Below are 19,808 nucleotides of genomic sequence, written 5' to 3'. Positions count from 1 at the left end.
CCCCATAACTCGTTTGAAATGTATAAATGAACTTATTTGAGCTAACTTATTATTTTCTGTAGCAGTGGATGGTTCGGTTGTTACTAATCTTTAGTTTGATTTGTCCCAGGGATGGATGGATGAACACTTAATTAATGAGTAATGAATAATGACATCATTGTGACGACTGTGGCCATGGCCAAGAAATGCATTTCTTTCTTTCTTTCTTTCTTTCTTTCAGCAGGACATAAGAACTGAAATAAAGATGTGCGTCATTTACGCTGCTGTTTGCTCCTGTCCTGTGAAGGAAAATGCCAAAGAAAGGCCGAAGAAGATTAAATCTATTAACCAATGTCTTTGTCACGAACGGCTACTGTAACTGAAAGATAAAGAATGTGGGATCAGAGAAATCGTCATTAAATGCCGATTAACTATTTTTGACGATTTCCGTGACAAAAAAAAAAAACCCAAAAAGATAAAAAAAACAAACAAACAAACCTTTGGAGGCCGGAAGACTTTGAGAACCCAGATATCATTTTAAATGTAACATTTCAAATTTAGCATTGGTAATATGGCTGTACTCGTGGATGTGACTTCCAGAAGCTATCCTTTTATCATCTTACATTTCTAAAAAAAAATCCCAAATGAGACCAAATGAGACATGAGCTGATGCCTCCAGTGAAGTCACCGGGCCAAAGAACAGCTTATAGCTACACATATCCTGTCAGTGTCAGTGATGCCTGATGATTTAACCGCCGTGATGTCACCAGCTGGTTAGCGAAGTCTCATTTTTGAAACAAAAAAGAACTGTGACTCCAGGCTCGTACATTATTTGGCTTGTGATTGACAAGTCATTAACCAATGAGCATACTCTTAATCCTCCTTTCTGACTTTAATTTCTAAAATGAAGTTTATATTGTATTCATTATGACTTGAGTTTAGAGATTTAGCAGATAAAAGCAGGACGCAAAAGGTTCCCATTAACTTCTATACAAAATTAAGTGGTTTTGCAACCAGAGGATTTGCCCCCTGCTGGCAATTAAAAAGAATACAAGTTTAAGGCTCTTTAAGGCATCTTTTTATACTCAATGCGGGAACAGAGGGATTCTCTACGGCCTCTGAAGCCATTTGGTTTCTTGTTTCGAGGACTTCTTTATTCCTCTTCAGCACGGCAGTGTATTTTTTTTTTCTGATTAGTTCACCATCATTTTTAAGTAGACACCAACATGTCAAGGGCATAACCCCCCCCCCCCCCCCCCCCCCCCCCCCCCCCCCCCCACCCCCCCCCCCCCCCCCCCCCCCCCCCCCCCACACACACACACACACAAAACGCACTCTCTCAAGGTTTACTCTGTTCATGTGTGCAGATCTCACATATTCATGGACTTATAAATTACAAGACTTCTATTACAGGCCTAGGGAGGCCCTGCTTAGGTTTTTTTATTTTCCATCCATCCATCCATTCTCTTCTGCTTATCCTGTTCAGGGTCGCGGGGGGTATCCCAGCTGACATGGGGCGAGAGGCAGGGTACACCCTGTACAGGTCGCCAGCCTGTCGCAGGGCCAACACAGAGAGACAGACAACCATCCACACTCACACTCACACCTATGGGCAATTTAGCCCAGTAACTGCATGTCTTTAGACCGTGGGAGGAAACCGGAGTACTTGAATATTTACAGTGGATTTTTTTGGATAAACATACAAGTTTCCAAAAAACATGTTCAATAATACAATAAAAGTACTTCATCCTGCGGCCTCTGAGCGAAACTCAGGTAAGTCAGCTGCTGCTGCTTTTCATATAATGCATAAAGCTTCATATGGAGCCTTTGATATAGATATGAGTAATTTCAAAAACACAACGTAAAAATCTGCCAGTGATTTGAAGTATTTTCTACAATTAGGATCATTTTCCCTGGTTTTAGTCCCATAAGCAGCATTCCTCTTTTTTGTATTAAGATACACCTTCTGAATGTTATTGGAAACAGTTCGAATAGAATAGAATAGAATAGAATGCCTTTTATTGTCATTATACAGGATGTACAATGAGATAGGAGGAATGTATTGCCATGGGTAGATTCTTCACGTTTTAATGAAATACAATTTTAGGATTGAGTGACAGACTTGTGTCACTTTATCAGATGGGCTTTATTTGCTGTATGATGGTGCTGTGATTTCACAGCTCGGCTGTGAGAGTCAGTAACCTGTTTAAAGTGTCGTTACCAGGGCCCGTATTCACATTTCAACTCAAGTTAAACAATGAAAACACTTGTGTGCACTTCTCAAAAGTCAAAGTCAGCTTTATTGTTGAATCTGCAATACATACACAGGATCGAGATTCTGTTACTCTCCGATCCATGGTGCAACAATAAACAATAACTATAAACAGTATACTATAGGATGGACAGGACCTCCTGCCATGCAGAGGACGCTCTGCATGGTACCCCTGTAGAAGGTGCACATGATGGGGGTTGGAGCTCCAGCTCTTCTCAGCTTGCGGAGAAAGTAGAGGTGCTGGTGAGCCCTTTTGCCCAGTGATATTATGTTCTTGCTCCAGGACAGGTCCTCTGAGATGTGCACTCTGGGTGTTTAATATTACAAATGTTATTTTATTCAACAAAAAATACACAGATTTTATTTTACAATTACATCAAAGCAACACCTTAGTGTCTCTGTTGAGGTTATTTCCTCTTAAAGTAGCTTCTACAATGCTAAATGCTACATGTGATGGTGTAGTAGAAGGTGGACAAAGTAGAAATACTTGAGTAAAAACCTGGAATAATTGTACTTTTTGCATAAATGTATTTAGTTTAGATTTTTAAAATGCTGAAAATTAAAACTAAATGACACTGAACATCACCCAGATTTTTGGTCATAGTTTGATGATAGAACTAAGGAATCGCTGGAGTACATGCAGCTTGATAATAATTGGGTTTATCTCATTTGTAGAGAGCTGTGGCACCACCGCCCAACTCAAAAAGAGCTTGGGACAAAATTGCAGCATATCTGGAAGGAAGAGGAAGGACAGCACAACATCAGAGTCTCCCAGAAAAAGGCAGAGGTGTGCCAGTGGAGCCGTTCAGTTGGCATTCGAGGCTGTGCCAGCAAAGGGTGGCAAAAGGAAGGCCAGCACCGAACGAGGGACACTTGCAAAAAAGCAGAAATGTGCACCCAGCAGCGCAAACTGCAATGAAGACATCGAGGGGGCTAACCTGAAGGAGCAGGACGGAGCTGAGAAGCTGCCTGCATCACAGGCCCCCGAGACCACAAACAGGGACCCGCACACGCACCCATGACTCGCAGGGACACGCACCCATGACTCCTCCCCAGGTCCATCAGCCTCCATACAAAACAGTGGGAGAGCATCCCTCCGATTCACACGTAATAGAGGTAAACTGAAAGTGTGACAGGCACGTGAGCTTAAGCTTGTATTGTTTAATCAGGTTTGCAAATTCCTTCTTAGCTTGCAGGTTTTAAGCCTTTTCCCATCAACCACATTTACCCTTCCTGAATTTCTTTCACTAAGAGCAATCATAGTAATTTGATGCAAAGAGCCGTCAGTTTAAGGGCTCACAGTGTTACGGTCAGATGGTCAGTAAGCAGTATAAATATGCAAACATTTCAGTAGTCAAACAGTCATTTCTGAGTTGGAGCACAGCATCGGTCTCCTCCACAACAGGTCTTACCAACAGTGTGTTGGAGCTGTGTTTAGCTTCCAGGTGCTTTTTCTAAATGTGAACCATTTACAACAGTAAAACTTGTATCTGTGTTTGTGTAGATTGTTTTAAGGAGAAGTACGTGGAGGATGGTACGCTTGGTCGAGGAGGCTTTGGTTCAGTTTATGCTGGGAGGAGAAAGATAGATAACTTACCAGTGAGTATAATACGTATATTCTTACATCTCGTGCATGTTACCACCATTTCCCACACTAACCAAAGTACTCCTGTCTTATCTGTAGGTGGCGATCAAACACATCCGCAAGAAAAAGATGCACTGTCATCAAGTGGTGAGTGATTCAAACATTTAAAAAATGTTTCCTCTTCCTGTACCTTTGCTGTTTATGAGGAATCCAGACAGAAAAATCTTATGCACTCATTCACGTTTCTTTTTTTAGGACTTCAATGGCAAGACACGCATAATACCACTGGAAGCTTTCCTCATGCTGAAAGTGGGAGCCGGACCAGCAACAGTAGGCACTTGTGCAGCCGCCGCAATGCTAGACTGGTACGAGCTAGAGCGGGAGGTTCTTCTGGTCATGGAAAAACCAGTCCCAGGTGTGAGCCTGCTGAACTATATGGAGAACAATGGTGGATGCCTGGAAGAGGATGCTGCTAAGGTACTAAAATCCGGCCCAGAGAAGCTCCACGGAGCTTGTTTGATAGTTGCCACACTGTCGGGAATCAGTCCCTTCTTCAACTCTGTGACTGTCCTCTTTGTGTTTCAGAATATCACGAAGCAGATGGTGGATGCAGCCTTAATGATGCACACCAAAAGCATCATGCACCGAGACATCAAGACCGAAAACCTGCTCCTTGAAACCGGCTCCAATGACCTTCGAGTGCGGGTCATAGACTTTGGATGTGGCTGCCTGGTACAGGAAGAACCATATTCCACGTTCTCTGGTATGACATCAGGCTTCTGCTCTTCATTCAGCCGTTGCTCTGCAGAGTGATGATTTTGATTTCAGTCTGAACCTGTTCCTCATCCTTCCTTTCTGTCTGTGAATTGCAGGAACCGCATCATACGCCCCTCCAGAGTTTTTCAAAGCCAGGATGTATGAGGCTGGCCCCACCACAGTCTGGCAGCTGGGCGTGCTGCTTTATGAAATGCTGCATAGAGCACAACATTTTAACACCTTGAAGTTCCTCTGTGGGGAACTTTCTTTTAACACTAGCATGTCCCAAGGTGAGACAATGGTAGAATAGCTGTGTTTTGGTGCTGACACTGTTTAAACATTTTGCTTAGAAGTTCCAAAAGATTGCTGCGGTTTACTGATCTTTGCTTTGTTTTCTGTCCTCTCTCTAATCAGACTGCTCAAATTTTCTGAGGCACTGTTTAATTCTAGACCCACAGCAGCGGGCCACCTTGGAGCAGCTTCAGCTGGACCCCTGGCTGCAGAGTCACACTGTAGCCACAACTGAAACACCTGGCGAGATGCCTGGCTTCTAATCTCTTTTCTTTCTTTCTTTGGATTTTGTTAATTTACTTTTGTTTAATTAATTAATTAATTGATAGTTACCAGTCGCGGCAGATGACTGCCCCTCCCTGAGCCTGGTTCTGCTGGAGGTTTCTTCCTGTTAAAAGGGAGTTTTTTCCTTCCCACTGTCGCCAAGTGCTGCTCATAGGGGGTTTCTTGTTATCCTTATTATTATTGTTGCTTTTCTTAGTAGTAGTATTGTTCTTATTATTATTATTATTATTAACCTGGGCCAAATATTACATAACTCTGCCCAAATTTGAACTGTAAAAAAATAAAAATTAAAAACAAATCAACTCAAACTTTCTTGATATAAGTTTTGTCTTGTTATGTAGTTTGTTGCTGTAATTCTGTTGTTTTGTCAAATTGCTTCCACCTGTTAGTGGCTTTGACAGCTTTTATTTAAAAACAGTAAAAATGTAAATGAATGAATGACTCTTAGCACAGAATGACCACAGCCCACAGTGAGGTTGGACTTTGGTGTAGCAGTAACATGTGTTGGCAAGACATGGGTAGAAATGCTAAACGTAAACTGAGGCCTCAACAGTCACCAGTTACTTGCAGCTATGTAGGTAACTGGTGACCGGAGAGATTCATCTCAAAGGTAAGCATTACTCAGCCAGTGATTTTGGATAAACCTGGATTTAAAGCTTGTGTGTAATGTCCTAATGCATGTTAAGTACAGTGGATCTGTAGCTCATTGTGACTCTGAGCGTGGCTGGTCTGAGTATTTCAGAAACTTCTGATCTACTTGGATGTTCCTGCACAACCATCTTTATGTTTTACAGAGAATGGTGTGAAAAAGAGAGAGTATCCAGTGAGCAGCAGTTCTCTGGGTGAAAACATCTTGCTGATGTCAGAGATCAGACAAGGATGGGCAGACTGCTTAGAGCTGAAATTAAGTCAACAGTGACTCAAATATCAACTTGTTATAACCAAGAGGTGCAGGAGAGCATCTCTGCGTCAAACCTTAAATATGAGCTACACCAGCAGAAGACCACATTTGGTACTGCTCCACTCAACTAAACTGGAAACTGAGGCTACAGTTCACACAGACAAATTGGAAAAATCTGAGAGAGTAAGAATTTGGCATAAAAAATATGAAAGCATGGCTCCATCCTACCTTGCATCAGTGATTCAGGCTGCTGGTGGTGCAATGGTGTAGGGAAAACTTTGTTGGCACATTTTGGGTCCCTAAGTACCAGCTGACTATGGTTTAAATGATATATTGTTGCTGACCATACCCATTCTTTTATGAGCATGGGTGTACCCATCTGATGGCAAAGGAGGGGGGCAACCCAGTATTAACAAGGTGTAACTAATGAAGTGGCTGGTAATTCATGTGTATGTAAAAAGAAAAAAAAAGAAAAACAAAAGAAAGAAAAACATGAAAAAGATGGTAAAACTATGGGTCTAAATTAAAGATTATAGTTAAAAGACTATGGATGACATTAAAGAGCACTGTGACGAGTAAAAAATGTTTAAGTTTTCATAACAGGTGTCCCTAATAATAGCTATGTTTAGCTCAGACCCCAAAACAGCAGGCCTCCTTGGAGCAGATTCAGAATCTGGCTACAGCATCAAGCTCAAGTCGGTCTTCAAGCACTTGTCGAGATGCCTTAAAACTTTCTTTTTTGATCAAGCTTATAGTTAGGGCTGGAGCAGGTGACCCAGGCTGCTGGGGGGTTCCCGTGATGCACTGAGTGTTTCTTTTCATTCACCTTATTTACTATGTTTATACTTCACTCTGTATTTAATTATTAATTATTATTAATCTCTGGCTCTCTTCCACAGCATGTCTTTTGTCCTGTCTCTCTCCCCTCAGCCCCAACTCCTCACAGCAGATGGCTGCCCCTCCCTGAGCCTGGTTCTGTTTGAAGTTTCTTCCTCTTAAATTGGAATTTTTCGTCCCCACTGTCACCAAGTGCTTGCTCATAGGGGGTGCTGTTGACTGTTGGGTTTTCTGTGTAATTGTTGCAGGGTCTTTACCTTACAATATAAAGTGCCTTGAGGCAACTGTTTGTTGTGATTTGACGCTATATAAATAAAATTGAAATGAACTGAATTAAATGCTCAGTTGCTTCAACTGCTTCAGGATCAGCTCCAAACTACTGGATGGCCTAAACACAAACAAAGTGGGAGTGTTGTGTGCAGTAGGATTAAAATAATAAAATGCATTGAGCAATAAGAGACATTAATTATGACATTCAAAATGATTTAACTACATTATCTGCAGGTTTTCTACATGAAAACATGGTTGTTGTTACCGGAGGTGATGGGGGGTGGGGGTGAGTGGGCTTCCTCTATCATCTCAAGACATTAATTCTGGTGACTTCACGGTGCATATAAGGCTGTGCTCAAGAGCCATTTGTTCATAAACAATGCTCCTCTCCAACATGACAGACTCTTTGAGCAGAAGTGTCTCTCTCTCGGTTGACTTCGATAAACCCGAGGATTACTTTATCTTTATTTTCCAGATTTTATTTGCCACGACCACTGTGATGATAGCAGGAACAGTAGTCATTGGCATCTTGGCTACCAGAGCGCTGCGCCTTCAAAACAGATTTATTTTCATGCTAAACACTAGTATTGCTGACACCCTGGTTGGGCTTTCAGTGTATTATCTCGGTCTGTTTGATGTCCAGGAGGGATATATGCCTAAAAACGGAACCTACGGTGTTTTGCCTTCCCTTTTAGGCGTTAATGTATTGACGTTTATGTTCGCACAATTTGACCGCTATTTTGCTGTGTGCCATCCATTTATCTACAGCCGCTTCATCACGAGACCCTGTGTGATATGCGTTAACGTTTACTCCTGGGTTTACTCTTATGGCCACTTGATCCTCAGGAATATGCTGCCCCTTTACAAAGCTATACAGATGTACTTAGTCACCATCGTCTTGTTTCAAATAATTGTGCTTGTCAAAGTGGTCATGACATTGAAACTGTATCTAATTGCCAGGTACCAGCTTGAAAGAGACCCTCCCAGCGCCGAGAAAGAAAGCAAGAAGGAATCATTGAGAATAATCATTTTTGTTGTCATTAGTTTCTTGGCGCTGTGGTCTCCCTCTTTTCTCAATATTACTATCAAATTAATGGCAGCAGGAGGGCTGACTTTTAGAAACGAGGCCACCAATCTTTTCGCTATCATGGCTCGCTTCAATGCCCTGTGCACACCATCCGTGTACATCTGGGGGAGTCCGGCTCTGAGAGAAGCCGCAAAGAAGACTGTGTGGGGCAAAGTGTGCCTTAAATGCAGGAGGAGGTAACTGAAACACCGCGATTACTTTTGCTTTTTTTTATCCACTGATGCAGTCACAGTTCTATCCACAGCAGGGACCCCAGAGAAATGACAATTTTAATAACAATTTGTAAAAAAAAATTAACTAAATGAATGAATGAAATAGAAAATGATATGGATAAGCAGAAGAAAACGAATAGATGGAAGGATGAGAACATTCAAGTGAATGTGTGTCTGGTCTGTGTAGGTTCTCAGTCATCCACCCTTTTATTCGAGCTCCAGAGACTCAAGTGAACGTGATTTACGTCTTTTTGCGCGTGCATTTTACTTCAAATTGAGCTAAATGTAACACCAAAAAACACACTTTTAGCGGCATCTATTACACTCATATCAGGCGCAAAGAGTGTTCATTTATTTGTAAGGAGAGGGAGAGAAATTATCAGAAGAAAACTTTGGCTCTCTCCTGGAACACTTCAGAGTCTTGATCACATTTACATATTTCTGAATTGAACCGAAGTGGATCGTCGGGAGGAGGGAGGAGGAGAATCCCGACACAAGAACCGCACAAGGACGCCTGGTTTTACAGGCAGGCAAGTTGCTTTTCACGGTGAGCAGAGTCGTTTGCAGTGTTTGAGCTTTAAGTCGCACTACGTTGAGATCGGCACACAGTTGGTAAACGTCTCTGCACATCTTTACTCAGCAATGCGCACAGACAGCGACTTGTTGGTGTTTTTTTTTTTCTTCTATTTCCTTCAGTGATGCTGTTTTATATACCATATGTGGGTAAAAATGCAGCTGTTATTGGGACTGAGTTAGTATTTAGATAGTCTGAATGCTACAATATATAATATTGACCTTAAGCACATAAAGTTTCACACAGCCTTAATAGCGCTGCGGGCACGCGCGCGGCACATCATCTTCATTAACGCAGACGTATCAGGATGTGACAGCAAATTGTTTTAATTTTGTTCTTCTACACATCGTGCAGGTATGTGGTGGAACAGTTTATAATAAGTGCTCTATTGGAGTGATACTGTAGTATAAGGTCTTTGAGATAAGATTGGGCCTGATTTATTCAAGACCTTGTATGTGAGGAGAACAATTTTAAATTCTATTCTGAATTTAATGAAGAGAAGCCAATATGGGAGAAATCTGCTCTCTCTTTCTAGTCCCTGTCAGTACTCTAGCTGCAGCATTTTGGATCAGCTGAAGGCTTTTCAGGGAGCTTTTAGGACAGCCTGATAATAATGAATTACAATAGTTTAACCTAGAAGTAATAAATGCATGAATAAGCTTTTCAGCATCAGTCTGAGAAAGGATGTTTCTAATTTTAGAAATATTGTGCAAATGCAAAAAAGTAGTCCTATATATTTGTTTAATATGAGCATTGAAGGACATATCCTGGTCAAAAATGACTCCAAGATTTCACACTATATCACTTTTACTGGGTTTTTAAGTGATTATGAAAGTTACTTACTTTTGCCAATAAAAAATTATGACCAGGGGATCTGAAACTCACCCAGCTCACTTTTTTAGGCCTAGTAAAATAACAGTACTCATTTCTTTATTGGGTTGGAAGCACATATTTTTATGTTCCTGCATGCACTAATAAACATGTCAGTTACAATCAACAGTATAAGTAAAATCTTTAACATCTGGTGAAAGATACAAAAGAAATGGTAACAACAATAAATGGCCATTTAAAGTCCACAAAGCACTGTGGTGTCAGTTATTGCACATAGACTGATCATATACATCTGAGAACCTTCAAAATTTTTCAACCTGAAAACATTTCTTCAGTATTCTTTTGTGATGAAGACAACAACGCTGCATGATGGAGGCAAAATATCACACAGCTAATTTACTAGCAATTTATCTTTTCTTTTAAAAATAGCATCAAAGAGGCATTCGATTACAATCAACCAGGCCTTTTGATATGGATAAAATGGGTCTAAGAATTTGATGGATGTGTATGTGATACCTCATCTGATTAGTAACTCACCTTTCAATGTTACTGGCATATATAACATAAAAGCTAACATGTGATTGAGTAGAATATTAGCCAGAAACCCCTATGGTCATAAATGAATTTCCAACTATAGTTCTTGCCATAATAATGCCATAATAATTATCATAATTTTTGCATTTCTTATTTCTGGTTCTTACTTAGCCATTTGATTTCCGAATTAATGCTGTGAATAAAATCACTAAGGCTCATATGCAACCCATTAAGATCTACTGAGACCTGGTAATTATGTGTCCTAGAACTTGTACTTCCAGGGGATTTGTGCCACCTAATGACTGTACTGGCAGAAGGCTGAGGGGTAGCACTGGCAGCCGACAGTAATTTTGTTAGTTTTACTCGTTTCCTCCCACTCCCTCACTGGGCCTGCTCGTTTATGAGCTGCAAATTTGCATTGCTTTTAGAACACTGACCATTATTGAAATTAACTGTCTTTTTTTATATATATAAAGTAACATATTTTTAGTAGATCATCCACAAAACTTTTGCTAATTTGCCCCATTTAGTAAATATGGCCCAGTCGGTTGCTGAGAGTTGCACCTGATAAACTCATCAAGTTGACTGCTCACGGCAGGCCAAAATGCCCCTCAGGCCACCAGGAAATAGTGGTGCTCCAAACTGGCCAGTCTGCCTCTGTTGATGAGTTTATCTTATAATCATAATGCTGTAAGCTGTAATCCTCTATATTCCTAATAGTTTCTGTGGGTAAGAAAACTCACCTATGCATTTAAAAAAAAAAAAATTGACTAAAATTGATTAATTAAAGCTTTTTCTAGTTTAGTCTGCCCTTCATTTGAAATGTTTGATGCTCTCCAGGACACAGACATCAAAGGAACATAATATATATATCACCACAAGGATGTAGCAGGCCGAAGGAACAGAAAAAAAAAAAAAAAAAATGCTCAATTGCTTCAACCGCTTCAGGACCAGGATCAGTTCCAACCTGTAAAGTTACATCAGTGCAAACTGTGCATTGCACTCTTACTGGAATGGGCTGGAGCCTATCCCAGCTGTCATAGGGCGAGAGGCAGGGTACACCCTGGACAGGTCATCAGCCTATTGCAGGGCTGCAAGAATATTCAATCAATAAAATAAATTTCACTTTGATCTGTAGACAAACTAAAGCGATTTCCATTTCTTCTTTATTAGGCTAGGGGACACTATCCTTTAATGTTTAAACACATGCAGTGTAAATTTTCAGAGCTCTATTGTGCACCCATCACCTCAGAAATAAAACAGCAGCTAAGAGCACACCCATCCATCCATCCATTTTCTTCCGCTTATCCGGGGCCGGGTCGCGGGGGCAGAAGCCTAAGCAGAGAAGCCCAAGCTTCCCTCTCCCCAGCCACCTCCTCCAGCCCATCCGGAGGGACCCCAAGGCGTTCCCAGGCCAGCCGAGATACACAATCTCTCCAGCGTGTCCTGGGTCTACCACGGGGCCTCCTCCCGGTGGGACATGCCCGGAACACCTCACCCAGGAGGCGGCCAGGAGGCATCCTAATCAGATGCCCGAGCCACCTCAACTGGCTCCTTTCGATGTGGAGGAGCAGCGGCTAAGAGCACACCCAGTATTAAAATTAAATTAAAATGTTTACTGCTCTGTGTGCTGAATCACCAGATACAATATTTTATACATTAATCTCATCTTATTTGCAACAGTGTTGTAATTTACTGTTGAACGATGGACAGATGGATGTCATTATCATCAGTTTTCAGTCTGTGTGTCATTGTCTCCTCATCCACACAATCCATTCCCAAGACTTGATGGGTCTCACTTTCATACCTTACCACGATCTCTGGTTTAACTGAATGTCCTTTCCTCTGAGTGCTGAATTTGATGGTCCAGGCATTTTTTTCCCACCTTGGCCGTTGCCACTTTGGTTGAATGCAGTATTGTAATTTTATCCGGTATACTAAAATGGAACATTATTTGTTCCATTGTCTGCAGTGCTATTACTATTTGCTTGACTAGTGCATCTTTACTTTTAGCTTACTAGACCCAACCTTTGAGCCCACATTATTTTTATCACTACTGATGTTGTTTAGCTTATGGCCAACAAAAGCAATCTTTTCAACCTCAAACATACAACTTTATTTACAAAGAATATTCAAATCAGGACATTCTTAATAGTAATAAACAGGATAATTTAGTGGTGAATTAGGGGTGAATTCTGACATAATGTTTCCACAACAGTCAAAGCTCTGCGTAGAGCTTCACAATAGCTGCCTTCCAGTAAACGCTCATGACACATCATGCTTTTTATTTAACCATTTCAGCAGTCCTGTTTGCCCAAACTACAAACAAGTGTCAGTGAAATTCGTAAATGCCGACAAGAAGGCACTAAAATGTCAAGGAAGTCAATTAAAAAACATTTTTTATGTTAAAGTTTCTAATTATCCATCACAAGAAAAACAATTTCCATTTAAACAAGAGACCAACCCTATTACAAGTTCATGCATATAAATAGGAAAGCCACGGCCTGTTTTTTTCCCTTATGGTTTCGACCATTTGATGAAGCAGAAGGAAGGTCATTCTCTCAGTCTGCACAACACTTACTCAATAGTTTCGCCCAGTTTCGTAACTAAAAATGACTGACAAATCATTTGAACACATGTTCCTGGAGGCTGCTCTCCTGGAAGATATACGCACAAAACAAAGACATTCAGCCCGAGCACTGAGAATGAGCATGCAGGTTTCTCTTTTTTTTTTTTGTCAGTTCAGTGGCTGAAGAAGTTTCCCCCATATGCCAGAAGCTCAGAGTGCAATCATACTATATGTTAGATTTAGTGCTTTACCACAGGTACCTGTGAATTTATCTAACCATAATCAAAAATTTCCTTGTGAGGCTTCAGGCTTAGTCACAGTTCACATTATATGATCTAATGAAAGACGGTTTACTGGTGGGTGAGTCATTTCTACCAAAGTGTCCATGGAGGCTGCTTGAATGGGAAGGAGGCCAAAGCAGAAACGTTGACAGGAATTGAAATGACAGCCCAAGACAGTGCTTGCCTCTGAAGAGATCTTCTTATCATCATCCTAAAAATACATAAAAAGGAAAATTGGTCCCTGAAATTCATAGAATAAATGATCTCAAATATTTTTGTGTGTTTGTATCTGCATCTGTCTCACCCATCACGTCCTAGCAAGAAAAGAGCAGGTATGCTTGGTTTAGAAGTGCTTCCATCAGTGACCATATCAAGATACTGACTGTCGTTATCCTCTGCGTTGTCAGCAATAAGAACAGCTTTTCCACCTGCTTCCTCCACGTGTCGGGCTTTTTGTACAAAGGAGCAACCTCTGGAGTGCACACAAAAGCAAGAAATGGTCAAAACCATGTCAAAGACTACTCGTTATTGTCCCATAAGCTTACTTTGATTATTTTGCAGTTAAAACAACAAAAAAAAACTTTCATCATAACTTATAAAGTTAGGTCTGCAACTTTTTAGACAATAAGAGTTTTTGCAGTTTTGCCACTGCACACCACAACAGTGGATTTTAAAGATCAGACAATCAAGATGTCTCAAGTTGTTTGTTTTTATTTATACACAACCCCCATTTTCAGAGGCTTCCATTTAATTGATTGACAAGCAGTTTCATGTCCAGATGAGAAATGCTCCTTCGCTATTCCACAACAAATTAATAAAATAAGAGCTCTGGAGTTGATTCCAAGTGTTTTACATTTAAGCTTTTTACTGGATCTCTCAATATGAGGTCCAAAGGGATGTTAACACAAATGAAAGGCAATTGTTAGGCTGAAAAACCAAAATAGGAATAGTAAAAACTTTAGCAGTGGCCAAATCTGCAATGTGGTCCTAAAAAGAAAGGATGTAGTGCAGAAAAAAACTACATTCAATGATCACGGATTCTTTTCTTGGTTAAGAAGAAGAAACACTTTACAACATCTAACCAAGAACAACAGCACTCATTGTCAATGTCTACAATCAAGAGACATTTTCATGAATGGAAACAAAGAAGTTACTGAAGAAACTGGGGGCAGTTTCTTCAGTAACTTAGCAATCAAGCAACTGAAGGTGGTTGTTGGCCTGGCAGAGCATCACAACGAAATAAACATATGGTGATATCCATGGGTTCTGGACCTCGCACAGTCACTAACTGCAGTCCTTGTATTTAATATTATGTTATTTTGTGCCACTAAAAATGGGGGGTATGTATAAAAATGGCTTGATTTGATTTAAAATCCACTGTAGCGATGTAAAGATTATAATTAACATCTCACTGTCCAAAAACTTTCAGACAACATTTAACCTGCAAATGATCTTCACACACAATCCTCAGGGCTAGCACTAGTTAGCCTTTTTTTTTTTTTTTTTTTTTTAACTCTGCTAACCATATGATTGTTATTGATCATGGGTAATTAACTTTTAGGCACTGTTCACACAAGACCCACACCAGCAAATCTGTGCTTTACTCTTAAAGTACATAAGTAAAAACAAGATCAGGCTTTTTATCTTATATTTTAAATAATTGTTAGGTGGCTCCTAAATATAGTTTTTTGACCAACAATTCAACGTGACAGAGCCAGACTGACAGCTCACTGCAGTTACAGTTGGTATCACGGACTGAATTAAAAGGCTAACACGTTTGAAATTCAATGTCTTGTGTTTGCTAAGTATTGCCCAAACCACATATATCCCTCACATGAACACATGATTATACTGAGAATAATCTTTCTTAAACTCTTTTTATTTCACCTACTACACAGCAGCTCAAATGACCTCTGCGATTTATAACAGGACAGCCAGGAGCAGCATATATTTATCCTCCATTTACTATCTCCCTGCACCTTTCTGTGGAGTCCTCTGCCTCTGAAGCTGTAGTTACTGTCACCATAAACCTGCTGAAGGTTCATTGTTATATTGACTGTTTTTCTATTCTGTTCTTTTCTCCATTCACTTTCTTTGCTACGTTTGACCATGAATATCTCAAAAAGTATTAAAGATAAAAGCCTTAAATGTTCATTTACATGAATCAGCTTCTGTAATTTGGGACAGACAAAGAATATTGACAAAAAAATACAAGCAGTCCTGTGAAGTCCCATATTTGAGCACACACTCAAATTTCACACTGCAAAGGACAAATAGTGACAATTTCTGGGGGGAAAAAATAGCAAAATAAAACATGTAGAATACTTTTTACCATGAAATTCTTAGTCACAAAAATGAAGAAAATGTTATTTTCATTCAACTTTCACGCTGGATTGACCAAATATGACAAGTTGTACCATCAAAACAAAAATATCAGCAGATAGTCTTGTCCGAATAGAATACAACTCGGGAGTTTCCAGACAGTACTGTAATTATAAGGGAGAAAATAATTTTGTTAAATATGTGCATATTTTTAATTTGAGACCCACTTTGCATGCACATTATCCTGGAGGAGACTGATAATTCAGGTTAAGTTTAAAATATACTAAGAGGCACTAAAATATCAGACCCTAACTGCCTCTCAATGGCATGACTGCTACAGGCAAGTGAGGATCAGGTGATTTTATATATATATTTTTTTAACCATAAAATTTTCATGGAAACCAGAGGTAGCTGAGCAAAAGATGCGCTAAAACTCTGATGATTTGAGAAGTATAATTTAATTCAACTGACCGCCTTGAGAACAATCTGCCTCCTTCCCTAAACCTTTTGCTGCTGAATGTCAAAGGTTACAGCCTTAGTTCCCATTCACATAGTTTACGGCTCACAGAAGTACAGAGGCGTGTGTGCGTACCCCCTTTCCACCAGGATTACTTGTCCCTGAAGGATATCCCTGTTCTTCATATCTGAGCAGCCATCTGCAGGGTCTGCTGGCACGAGAAAAATCTCATCATAAAATGATGTCTGAGGGCCAAAGGACAGGAGGGAGAAAAAAAACAAAACAAAAAGAGTACGATTAGAAGGAGAGTGCACATGTGCTTCTGAGACCAACAAATTATTGAAAAGAAGGCAGAGTCCTCACAAAAGTGCCTCCAAAGTCTTTAGCAGGTGCAGCACTGAAGAGGTAGCCTATCTCCTCTGGACTGATGACCCGGAAATACAGCAGTTCATTGACCCCAAGACCTAAAGGAAGCCGGAAAAGAAACACTTATCACGACTTGTTTGTGTCAGAGATGATAAATCTAGCATCAGCGTGAAATCAGTGTCAGTAAACCACAAAGACACCACGGAGATGCGAGATAGAAACCCTCGGTGAATGCCACAATACGCCTCTTAACCTAAGTCGCTGCTGTGCTAAAAGCAACGCTTTGTAGCCTGTTAACTCCTTCAGCTAATATGAACCGTTAGCTGTTAATTTCAAATGTACCATTTCTCTTTTTACTCTCACCTGACAGGCGACTAAACTGCATGAAGACACTCCAAACACACAAAGCTATCGCTGCTGTTCGACCAGCCTTTCCCATGTTCAAGGCATTTGTAAAGTTCCTTCACGCTGCCGAGATGACACTGTAGTGTGTTTCTTTCTGTCTTAAGGCAGTGCAGAGTCCATTCGTCCCCGAGCTTCTGTCAGATCAGGATCCATTTCCGCCTTTCTCTATTGCGCATGCGTTTGTTCAAGTGCTAGATTATTCTGCATGGGGAGGCCACCGGGAAAAGTTAGCGTGCCGTACCAGTTCTACAACTGCTGGTAAAAGTGTTTATGAGTTTCTTGATAATAATAATAATAACAATCATAATAATAATAATAAATAATAATAATAATAAACTGATACGAGAATGAAAACCACACTCATGCCTGCAAGATAAATATGAAGCTTGAGCTGGCAGTCACGTACACTGTATTGCCAAAAGTATTCACTCACCCATCCAACTAATTGAATTCAGGTGTTCCAATCACTTCCATGGCCACAGGTGTATAAACCAAGCACCTAGATATGCAGACTGCTTCTGCAAACAACTGTGAAATAATGGGTCGCTCTCAGGAGCTCAGTAAATTCCAGAGTGGTATTGGGATAGGATGCCACCTTGTGCAACAAATCCAGTCCTGAAATTTCCTCACCACTAAATATTCCACAGCCAGCTGCCAGTGGGATTATAACAAAGTTGAAGTGATTGGGAGCAACAGCAATTCAGCCACAAAAGTGGTAGGCAACCTAAAATTACAGAGCAGGGTCAGCAGATACTGAGACATATAGTATGCAGAGGTCACCAACTTTATGCAGAGTCAGTCAGTACAGACCTCCAAACTTCATGTGGCCTTCAGATTAGCTCAAGAACAGTGTGTAGAGAGAGCTTCATGGAATGGATTTCCATGGCCCAGCAGCTGCATCCAAGCCTTACATCACCAAGCACAATGCAAAGTGTCAGATGCAGTGGTGTAAAGCACACCACCGCTGGACTCTAGAGCAGTGGAGATGTGTTATCTGGAGTGACGCTTCTCTGTCCAATGTGTAGAACAAGGACCATAAAGACATGGATGAGCAGGTTTGGTGTGGAAGAACTTCACTGACCGTCATAGAATCCTGACCTCAATCTGACAGAACACCTTTGGGATGAAATAGAGCAGAGACTGCGAGTCAGGCCTCCTCATCCAACATCACTGTCTGACCTCAAATATGCTTCTGGAAGAATGGTCAAAAATTCCCATAAACACACTCCTAAACCTTGTGGAAAGCCTTTCCAGAAGAGTTGAAGCTGTTATAGCTGCAAAGGGTGGCCGACATCATATTAAACCCTATGGAAATATATTGCTGCCTTGCCACTCAATGCAGCAATATATTTTAGCAATATATTTAGTTTATCACAATGACCTAAAAAGTCACTAGTTGTTTCTTATCACGTACACTGATCTGCCACTTTGTTAGGTACACTTTGCTCGTGCCAGTTTGGTCCACCTTTAGCCTTCAGAATTGCCTTAATTCTTCATGCCATTGATTCAGTAAGTGTTGGAAACATTTCTCAGAGATTTTGGTTTATATTGACATAATAGATGTTTTGATTTGTTTATTTGTCATCACATGAGCCAGGGGTTTTGCAAGACTTTATCATGAGATGCCTGGTGGTAAAGACCCATGCCTTTTTCACACCTTGGCTCATGTAATGATGCACATGATTAATAGTGGGTCAATGACATGAAATACCTGGGACTCTCCCCATTTTGGTTTTCAAACTGAAGAAGCCCCTTGGATAAGAAGTGAAACATCTTCAAAAAATTTGAAGTATTCCAGTCACTTTTTTTTTCATGTTCTTGACACTTCTGCCACTGTAGCTCATCTGTTTCAAGGTTAGACATACATTCAGTTATCCTCTTCTGCATTTCTTGGTTTTAATGAGTGGTTATTTGAGTTACTATCCCCTTACTATCAGCTCAAAGCAGTCTGGCCATTCTCCCCAGACCTCCGGCATCAATAAGGCATTTTTACCCTTGCTTTTTTTTGGGCTATTCTCTGTAAACTGTAAAGATGGTTGTGCAGGAAAATCCCTCTAGAACAGTAGTTTTACTCAGACCAGCCTGTCTGGCACTAAAAATCATGCCACATTCAAAATCAATTAAATCACCTTTCTTATGCATTCTGATCCTCTGATTCTGACTATACGCATATTAGAATTGTGGCATACTATGTAATGTCACTGTCCCAGATTAACACATTAACATACTGGATTAATGACAATAAAAATGAGCAAAATCCTTTAATAAGATAGACATTAAATCCCAGTAACATTAAAAAGAAAACAATGTCCTTAATGAATGTTAATATTTAGTCTTAAAAACGTGAACTGTCCACTAGCCTGCAGGACGAATCGCAAACACTATATAGTATAATAGTCAATCAAATACCTGGGAATTCACCTTATTAAAGTAAAGTTCTTAAAATAATGTAGAAAACAGAAAAATACAAACCAACCAAAACTCTTGATTACAAATGATCTGCTCGTATCAGGCTGCACTGATCTAACAAAGATGGAAAGTTTCCCTTTGAAGCACACGTCCAAATAAACTGATCAAATATTTGAATCAAATTCATCCAAATTTTATTTCACAAATTAAAAAGATGAATATAAATGAAAAATTTCAGTTGAAGATATAGAAGAGGCTTAAAAGTTAATTGACTGACTGAGTTATGGTAGCATTAATGGGCAATAAAAATAGCTAAAAGCCTGATTTAAAGTTTCTTATCACAGATTTTAGTGTGAAAAAATTTGCATATCATTCATTATCCACCAATTCATAATCAGAGAAAAATATTACACAAACATTTGTACATACTGTCATTCATAAATTTGTATAGTATTATAAATGTTACAAAATTACATATACACTTTTATAAATACATAAAATACGTTTAAAAAAATAATATTTATCAAACCCTAATGAATACAATATTTCTGGTCTTCATTCAGCAGTGTGTCAAATAACTGGCAA

General features: G+C 40.0%; 2 protein-coding genes across 2 annotated transcripts; one reads left to right on the top strand and one right to left on the bottom strand.

Moving 5' to 3' along the window:
- The first annotated feature begins 3,292 nt into the window (after window positions 1-3,292).
- On the top strand, window positions 3,293-5,146 carry LOC115786134 (serine/threonine-protein kinase pim-3-like). Its single transcript, XM_030738176.1, has 7 exons — window positions 3,293-3,367; window positions 3,767-3,850; window positions 3,936-3,983; window positions 4,092-4,313; window positions 4,422-4,599; window positions 4,709-4,882; window positions 5,007-5,146. The coding sequence occupies exons 1-7, from the start codon at window positions 3,293-3,295 to the stop codon at window positions 5,144-5,146; spliced, it is 921 nt and encodes a 306-aa protein (XP_030594036.1).
- A 7,992-nt stretch (window positions 5,147-13,138) lies between these two features.
- LOC115785897 (protease-associated domain-containing protein 1) lies at window positions 13,139-16,967 on the bottom strand. The gene is made up of 5 exons (XM_030737818.1): window positions 16,773-16,967; window positions 16,407-16,507; window positions 16,179-16,288; window positions 13,569-13,736; window positions 13,139-13,475 (listed from the first exon to the last, which is right to left on the bottom strand). The coding sequence occupies exons 1-5, from the start codon at window positions 16,846-16,848 to the stop codon at window positions 13,355-13,357; spliced, it is 576 nt and encodes a 191-aa protein (XP_030593678.1). The 5' UTR covers window positions 16,849-16,967; the 3' UTR covers window positions 13,139-13,354.
- Window positions 16,968-19,808: the final 2,841 nt, after the last annotated feature.

Source organism: Archocentrus centrarchus, chromosome 9 (genome assembly GCF_007364275.1).
Source record: "Archocentrus centrarchus isolate MPI-CPG fArcCen1 chromosome 9, fArcCen1, whole genome shotgun sequence".
NCBI lineage: Eukaryota > Metazoa > Chordata > Actinopteri > Cichliformes > Cichlidae > Archocentrus > Archocentrus centrarchus.
Note: the sequence above shows the minus strand (reverse complement) of the source record. Positions and strands in the feature narration are given on the sequence as shown.

Bases quoted from the DNA above. Each gene is read 5' to 3' on its own strand.
- LOC115786134 (XM_030738176.1), top strand. From the start codon at position 3,293: ATGACTCCTCCCCAGGTCCATCAGCCTCCATACAAAACAGTGGGAGAG. The intron at 3,851-3,935 runs GTGAGTATAATA...TCTTATCTGTAG, and splicing joins GAAAGATAGATAACTTACCA to GTGGCGATCAAACACATCCG. The intron at 3,984-4,091 runs GTGAGTGATTCA...TTCTTTTTTTAG, and splicing joins AGATGCACTGTCATCAAGTG to GACTTCAATGGCAAGACACG.
- LOC115785897 (XM_030737818.1), bottom strand. From the start codon at position 16,848: ATGGGAAAGGCTGGTCGAACAGCAGCGATAGCTTTGTGTGTTTGGAGT. The intron at 16,508-16,772 runs GTGAGAGTAAAA...GGCTTCCTTTAG, and splicing joins GCAGTTTAGTCGCCTGTCAG to GTCTTGGGGTCAATGAACTG. The intron at 13,476-13,568 runs GTGAGACAGATG...ATGTATTTTTAG, and splicing joins TTCTTGCTAGGACGTGATGG to GATGATGATAAGAAGATCTC.